This window comes from Sinocyclocheilus rhinocerous, unplaced genomic scaffold, assembly GCF_001515625.1.
Source record: "Sinocyclocheilus rhinocerous isolate Xijiao unplaced genomic scaffold, SAMN03320098_v1.1 scaffold658, whole genome shotgun sequence".
NCBI lineage: Eukaryota > Metazoa > Chordata > Actinopteri > Cypriniformes > Cyprinidae > Sinocyclocheilus > Sinocyclocheilus rhinocerous.
In genome coordinates, this window is record NW_015650392.1 from 426,350 (window position 1) to 434,760 (window position 8,411).

The window sequence follows — 8,411 nt, forward strand, 5'->3', positions numbered from 1 at the left end:
GTACCATGCAGTGGAAAAGCGCCATAATAGCATTATAGTTTTGTATTGTTTGTAGTGTGATCAACATTTGCGCAAGTAGTAGACATGTTAGGGAAGTAACACGTAACATTTTAATTATATTTTGCTTAAATTAATGAAATGACTCGCAAAAAGATTCGTTCATTTTGCTGAACGAGACTCAAAGGTCCGAGTTGGTAAAATGATCCGAACTTCCCATCACTATAAACTGACGCTTCGCACTCTCCTTCTGTGAACAGTAAACCCGCCTACTTTGATTTGATTGGCCATCTCAGTCATTTTGACATTGACGAGTGCTGAGGCTTTGATCTGAAGCGCCTAGTATGTGCAACGGTCGCGCACGCATCCGTAGACTAGCGCAAGTTAATTCTCACACTTTAATAGTACTTATAGCTCCTAACAGGCTGTGTGACTATGAGAAGTTATTACCTCAAAATGTACGTCAGTGTGCCGTTTTCCCTATTGCTTGCGTGCCAGCGAATATCCCTCTGCGTGCCACTGTTGGCATGCGTGTCGTAGGTTGCCGACCCCTGGCCTAGACCAATGGCATGAGTTTGGGGGGCGGGGCTACTTGTTTGCCTAAACATGGGCAGTAGGAGTGTCCTGGAAACCTGTTTGGAAACATATTGCCCCAATTACTTTTTTGGTATTGCTACTGCTGCAGAAAATACGCACTACTACACTTTCAGTAACATTTTCAAGTTCAGTAATTATTCTGTCAGTTTATAAACCATCTTATTATACAAAACATTCTTACTGTATTTGCAGTGCAAATCCTCCTATCTTCAACAACCTTTTTAGTTGACAGTTTAGTTTCAGAGAAAAATGACAAAGCACAAACTGTAGGATCAAGAGTGGTTCACACATGTGTGAACGAAAGAGAAAAGATGGATACGGAATCAGCAATGGAGACAGAAAGAGGAGGAAGAGAGGATAAAAGAGAGAGACTTAATTTACGCTGCTCTCTCCCGGTCTCTCTCTCTCGCTGCTGCTGCCCACTGTCGTCCATCATGGCTCCTATGAGCACCATCTGCTCAACATTACAGCCACTGTTGCCTGGCTACCTGCTCTCTCTCTCTATCTCTCTGTTGCTCTTTCCTGTTTTTTTCTCTCGCTCCCTCTCTTTAATGTTTTTTTCTGTCATTTGAGTCCTTTTCTCTCACCCCTCATCTCTCTTTCTCTCCATGCTCGGCTGAGAAGTCTTTGGCTCACACACTTTATCCGGCAGGAAGAAGGAGACACATCTTTTACACCACTCATGATTAAGCCATCTGCAGAGAGAGCTGAAGGGAAAGGGGGGGAAGAGGGGATCGTAATGAAAAAGAGTATGTAAGGCGGTGAGGGTGAAAGAGAAGAAAAAGAGAGGAGGTAAAGGGAAATGTGGAGGAAGGAGGGAAAGACGGAGAACGGAATGGAGACATGGGCACAGAGGTGGAAGAAATAGAGATAGATGACGACTTAAAAAGGGAGTGAGAGAAAGAGACTGAAGGAGTGATGGAAAAAAAGATCAACACTGCCCCCCTCTGGCGGTCTCTTGTGCTCACAAAGGCTGCATTTATTTTGATCAGAAATCGAGTAAAAACTCTAATACTGTGAAATAGTATATATATATTCTATTTTGATATATTTTGCAGTGTAATTTAATCCTGTTGTAATAAAGCTGAATTTTCAGTAGCCATTACTCCAGTCTTCAGTGTCGCATGATCCTTCAGATCATTCTAATATGCTGATTTGCTGCTCAAGAAACATTTCTTATTAATGTTTCTCTTATCAATATATGTTCAAAAGGACAGCAATTATTTGTAATAGAAATCTTTTGTAACATTACTGTAACATTCTTGTAACTTTTACTGACATTTTTTATCAGTTTAATGTATCCTTTCTGAATAACAGTATACATTTATTTAAAAACACGTTTGAACTGTAGTTTATGTAATATATATATATTGTTTAATTTAGTACCAGTCCTCAGAGATCAACTGACAATTCACCCTGAAAATAATCTGTTAAGCAATTAGAACCGTATTATGTCTCTTAGTTGTCAATAATTTAATGACTGAATAAATGAAGTGAATCATCTGTCATACAGAACACTCTCTGATCAGCTCTCTTTTCTTGTGCCTGTAGGAAGGTGTGGTTGGTCTGCCGCGACAGGCTGGTGGAGTGCAGCCACCTCACGGAGGAACAGCGGGTGTGACCTCAGCAGGGCCTAATGGGGCGGGGTCTGGCGGCTATCTGCCCAATCCACAGCAGCAACAGCAAGCAGCCATGATGAAGCAGATGATGGCTATGGAGCAGGAAAAGAGGGTCCAGCTCCATCTGATGGAGCAGCAGAAAGCACAGCTTATGAGAGAACAGAGACAACAGCAACAGCAGCAACACATGCTGGCAGAACAGGTGAGTGCCACTGACAGTGCAGGGCTTTTGTTTAAAATACTCGTATGAAATAGTCACACTTGTGAGTGTGCAAGCAGCTGCTTGACCCTCCGTAGCTTCGGAGTTCTGCTTTCTGTTAGTATTGATAAGGAATTTTGATATTCATGCATTTTTCTGCTTTGCTTCCCTTCTTTTTCCAGTTACAACAACAGCAGCATCTCCCCAGACAGATGAGTCAGGCACAGAGGAATCCATACCCGCTCCAGCAGTTTCAAGGTAAGACACAGAATTACACAGAAAAAAAATATCCATGCCCAAACATTAAACACTTTGCCACTAGTTGTAATGACCATATTACTCTGTGGCCCAATGGCTTATGGTGTTTAGCAATGTAAGATCCTGAAGTAAATAGTGACTCTCAACTCCTCCTTTAAACCTTTGCATTTCTCTATTTCAAAATGAAAATAATTTTCTCATTCACATTAAAAAAAATTATGCCTTGCCACTTAAACACCCAGTGCATCTGTCAGCATTTCTAATGAACACACACATACATTCACTTAAACTAAGACTGTTGCAGTTACAGGGAGCCATCTTTTGATTATTTTGTTGTTGAATGTTAAATTTAAATTTAGGCACAAGTTTTTTTGGTTATTTGACTTAAATGAAAATCAGTTAATTCGCAGGTCATCTTTTACATACTTTAAATGTAATTAAAACTTCTGTCTACTAGAATGGAGACTAAAATCTCAAAAACATTTTAATAAAATATTTCATATCACAGTAAAATCTGACAACGATATCAGAAATGCAGCTTCATAAGGTCAAATTATGCTGAAAAGCAGTATTTTTCAGTCATGTGTGTTAGGGCTATAAGCAGGAAATCCATTTTATTTAGCTTTATATCAATTTTTGTCTGATGCCTTTTTGTCAACATAATTTAACATGTAATACGTATGTGTTCATCGGAGCTATAAGGTGTCGAACATGGAATTAATAATTTGATGCACAGACATCTGAAAATTTCAGTGTGCAGTTTATGTCATCATATATAAATGATAGCGATTCGCTATGCATTTGAAACTGTGTACTTATGCCATTTGACTTTAATTGAAACAAGCCTTTGATGTACTGGAAATGTAATGAGAACAACAGATGTCAGTTAATATTATTTAATTGTAAATTATTTTAGGCACGCCCCAGGAGATGGCAGCAAGGAACCAGACACTGCAGAACATGCGCAACGCTCGACTTCTGCAGCAGCAACAGAACCCCGGGATACTGCAGATGACGTCTGTCCAGAACTCGGGCACCATACCTTTGCAGGGTGACATGAGTATGGCGTACGGAGGCCAGGTGGGTACACAGACCGGGATGTACCAAGGTATGAACCCAAACATGGGCCAAATGCTCCAGCAGCAACAGCAGCACCATCCTAACCAGCCCGGCATGGCGATGGCACAGAGACAAGCGGGCACCGGCGGGCAAGGGATGGTCGCCGGAGGCGGGTATGGGCAGGGAATGCTAATGACCCCGTCACTCCCGCAGCAGCAAATAAAATCAGCCGTTGTTGCCCCTGGTGGGCAGCCGATGGCCAAAGTTCAGAGACTGCAAAGCATGATGGGAGGCGGAGGCCAGACGTGGCAGCAGCAGCAAAACATGCAGGCCATGGGCGGAAGAACTTCAAACGACATGGTGGCGTTTAACAGTAACCCTGCGTACGCCATGCAAGGTGGCCAGGCTCCTAGAATGGCCAAGCAGCATTTCGCACAAGCGATGGGTGGACAGACTATGGTGGACCCTCGTTCGATAAACCCAGCGGCAATGGGTGGGCCGATGATGCAGCACATGGCAGGGCAACCAAGGACCAATCAGCCGCGGGGAATGGTGATGCCAGGCATGAACCAGGGTGTGCCCAACATGGCCGCTTTCGGACAAGGCCCTGCTCAGGGCATGCCGGGAGCATCCGGAGGGGGTGGGCCATACATGCCAGGGGGTCAGCCTCAGGGCTATCAGCGGACGTCCAGTCAGGACCTGGTGTACAGTTACGGCAGCCAATCAGGGGCTGGGGCCGGGGTTTCGTTCGGCTTGTCGGATGGGACAGATTTGGATTCGACGGAAGGTTGGATGGAAGAGTTTTTCCCCAGCCAATAGCCTAAGGGATTTTTTAACAGGACAATTTTATGGAAAATGTGATTCGTTTTATTGTTTCTTTTTTTTTTTTAATTACATGATCGACAAATCTAAGAAATATATTACATGTTGTGTATTACATGTGTGTGCTGTCACAATATTTAAACCAATTCCTCTCTGTTTGGGTTGCTTCTTAAGTAAAGATCCAGTGTTCTGTGTTTTTTTTTGTTTTTGAAGAAATACCCATTTTTATGGAAGCCCGTTTCCGCCACTGAATAAAAAATAAAAAAGGTAATTGCGACTTTTTATCTCACAATTCAGACTTTTTTTCTCAGAATTGCGTGATATAAACTCGCAATTGCGAGTTAAAAAGTCATAATTGTGAGATATAAACTCGCAATTCTGAGAAATAAAGTCAGAATTCCGTGATATAAACACAATTGCGAGACATAAAGTCGCAATTTTGAGAAATAAAGTCAGAACTGCGAGATATAAACTCACAATTCTGACTTTTTTTCTCAGAATCGAGTTTATATCTCACAATTCTGACTTTATAACTCGCAACTGTGAGTTTATATCTCACAATTCTGTGAAAAAGTCCAAATAACCTTTTTTTATTATTTTTTATTCAGTGGCGGAAACGGGCTTCCATACATTTTGGATTTGATCCATTTCGGTCTTTTTTTTCCCCTCTCATGTCCTTTCTGCTGCATTAAGGGCAAAAGGCACTGAAAACCTGCAAAATGACATTGGGAAAGATTTTAATGGATGTGTTTATGTATTGTTTTTAGTTCACCCTTATTCTGACATCCTGTTCATGTATGAGAGTGTGTGGAAATTCGAGGTGGGCCTTTTTCAACAATGGATCCCTTTTCCCAAACCAAACAGTTCACTCACACCTCTTTCTTCTCTTACTTATCTTCTCTCTCTCCCTTTTTGCTGCTCTTGACATGTGTTCATCCTCTGCATTTGCTCTGCTTTGTGCTTGTGTGTGTGTGTGTGCGTGTGTGTTTATTTGCACTATGAGCATCACAACAAAACACATCAGACTCTGTGTGCTCTCAGTGCATGCAAGATGGATGCTCTGCTGTCGCTAGGCGACCGGTGTCAGTAGAAGAGTGAAGCCATGTGTGTGTTTGTCAACTAGGTGTTTGTTAATATTGCTTGAAGAGATTTGGCAGCTACAAACTTCTCCCTCCCCTCCCTAAAACTGTGAGAAAGATGTTTTCTTTAGTCACAATGGCAGCTAGAAAGGATCCTATGACATGTAACTCATAAAGTATAAAGATTTTTACAGCCCACAGACATTTGCGTGTTTTAATTCATACATCTAGAATTTTAAACCAATATTTAAATGCTTCCCAACATTCTATTTTCTTCCTTTCTTTACATGAAAGTTATTGCTTGTGAACACTGGTTAAAGATATTTTAATAAGAAAAAATTAAATACACCATACATACTGTATTTCCACTGATGGGTCATACCACTTTTCATCTGTTATTTTACTCTTCAAATGAGAAATATTTATTCGTTTCTGTAACGTTTGATTTCACTGCACCACTTCCAGTTCTTGAACACACTGACACTCCCTGCTACACAATGCCTGACAGGAAAGACAAGCACATCAAGACTACATCAAGCCAACTATATTGCATACAACTTTCTCTTTCAACTGTGACAAAATTTCAACCAAAACAAAAATCGAATTAATTTAATATAAGCCTCTGCTCTTTATTGGGATTTTACATTTATTTACGACCCATTTCCTCCAACTTGTGTTCATTGTTGTGAATTTGTCAGCTAATTTCAAATGAAGTCTCAATATGGTATCTTACTAGCCAGACTTTAGTTTTCTGTTGTTTACCATGAGATGCCACACAAATAAGAACATCAGTCTTTTCTGCTCTGTTGTGTGTTGCTGTGGTATTATAGTCATGGTGTCTTTGTAATCAAACTCTAGTTGTATTGTTTCCGCTCTCTGAAGAATGAACATGAATGTAACATTGTGACTGATTTGCCCTTTTTTAAATTTTTGTCTTAATGGGAGATTGACCGCATTCACATCTTCAGTGTTTCGCAGTGTTATATTGTTGCTCTGTCAAGAGGATTGCAGATGGAGAGGGTAAAGCCCGCGTCCTCCTGCCGTCTCACCAAATATCAACAATCTGGGACCAAGATTAACATGTTTTAGATTTCTGTTGAAATCATCGAGCTTAACTTTTTCTTCTTTTTTTTTCGTACTGGTGCTGACATATATGTGATGGAAAAAAGATATATATATATATCAGATAGTTATTTGTAAATATGTTTTTACAATTTTAAATACATACACAGAGGATACGTCTCTACTCACTGTAAAGATATTGCTGTTTGTTTAAGATAGAGAAGTATTTTTATTTCATTTTTTTCCACTTTTAAACTCATCTGAGCTATACCATTGCACTTCAGACAATGTCTTACTACTAATTTGTAATGTAAACCTCCTCTAAGTTTTATTTTGAAGGTTTTTTCTAGTTTTAAAATTTTACTCTGTATCTAAAGCAGTGCTTTTTTTTTCTTTTTCATGTACAGAATTATGTAAATGGTAATGCCAGAGAGTTACAAAGAATTTGTTTTTCAGAAAAAAATACATTAAAGAGATTGATCATTAAAAAAATGTTCTCATTAAAATGTCTCCGCAATTTATTTGTTAGAAGGAAAGAGTATAGCAAGTTTAATCTGTCTATATATCAGTTTAAATTATATAAGAAAGAAACTGAAGAAAAGGAGAACAAAGTGGCAAAACAAGAAATGGGCCATAGTCAAGGTAGGCACTGTATGTATGCATGTATATATTTAAGGAAAACGAGGCAGTTAGGGGCTAGACTGTTCAGTGGTTTGTAGGCAATATTAAAATGTTCTGATAAAACTGAGATTTACACACGATATGACCATAAGACAATATACGTTGAGTAGACAATGAATCTATCCCTCACATCGTTTTCATTTGTGAAAAACTAAATATTGCCTTCCCCGAGTTAATATTTATCAGAAAGAAAGAATGCTAAAGGAAAGGATTAATATGTACGTTGTCGTTGCTTGTTTGAATAAAACCTAGGAGGAGAAATGGTAATGAGAGACAACGGGCGGGTGTTTATATCATAATTAAAGCCACATAATTAGCGTTGTTTAATATCTTACCCTAATGTATGGATCACTCCCCTTCTCTTGGTATATTTATCTTTTGTGCTGTGCTGCTTTGGCGCTATCTTCTGATTATGATGAATGGAGAAGTGTCACTATGACACTGCCATTACTCATCTTCAGGGGTGAGACAACCTCGCTGTGAGAAATGTGATGGAGAGAAAATGGGGGGCGGAGGACAGAGGTTTGTTTGGATGTGCTGCAGAGATGGGACACAAACACACAGACTGCCCTGTCCCGTGGGGTTTCCTCCTAAATGGGGTCATCTAGTCCCTCAGCACTTCGTCCATTAGTTAAATAAAATCGCCCTTTAATCTGATCTAATGAAAACAGCCAGTGCTGCGAATTCACCAGCAACCATCTGGAAGACTAGAACAAATCAGAAGCAAAGGTGCTTGTGTAAGTGTTTTTCCACATTTTTTTTTTCTAATGCATGTCTACTGCTTGATTCCAAACAAAGTAAAAGCAAAATGTAAAATATATATATGGCGGCGGCCTATATGTTTCATAAAATATCTAGAACATATAATTAGATGTTATTTCCCGTGTAACAAAGTTCCAAAAATGAACGTTTTAAAAACGTCCATAAATCCCCTGATTTCATATGAGAGATTTGAAGCAGGAATAGACGAGAATTAAGTCGTTATTCATTAAAAACAACTCTCAAATGTTTGCATTCATTCAAATTCAAAACAACATC

At 39.6% G+C, this 8,411-nt stretch overlaps 1 protein-coding gene across 1 annotated transcript in view; it reads left to right on the forward strand.

Moving 5' to 3' along the window:
• LOC107712021 (mastermind-like protein 3) overlaps positions 1 to 4,791 on the forward strand; it is a 138,268-nt gene extending 133,477 nt beyond the window's left edge. Inside the window, exons 3-5 of the mRNA XM_016517144.1 lie at positions 2,146 to 2,415; positions 2,595 to 2,670; positions 3,587 to 4,791. Of these exons, the coding sequence (XP_016372630.1) occupies positions 2,146 to 2,415; positions 2,595 to 2,670; positions 3,587 to 4,548 (1,308 nt within the window). The 3' untranslated portion in view covers positions 4,549 to 4,791. The remainder of the gene's footprint in view (positions 1 to 2,145; positions 2,416 to 2,594; positions 2,671 to 3,586) is intronic.
• The last annotated feature ends 3,620 nt before the right edge of the window (positions 4,792 to 8,411 follow it).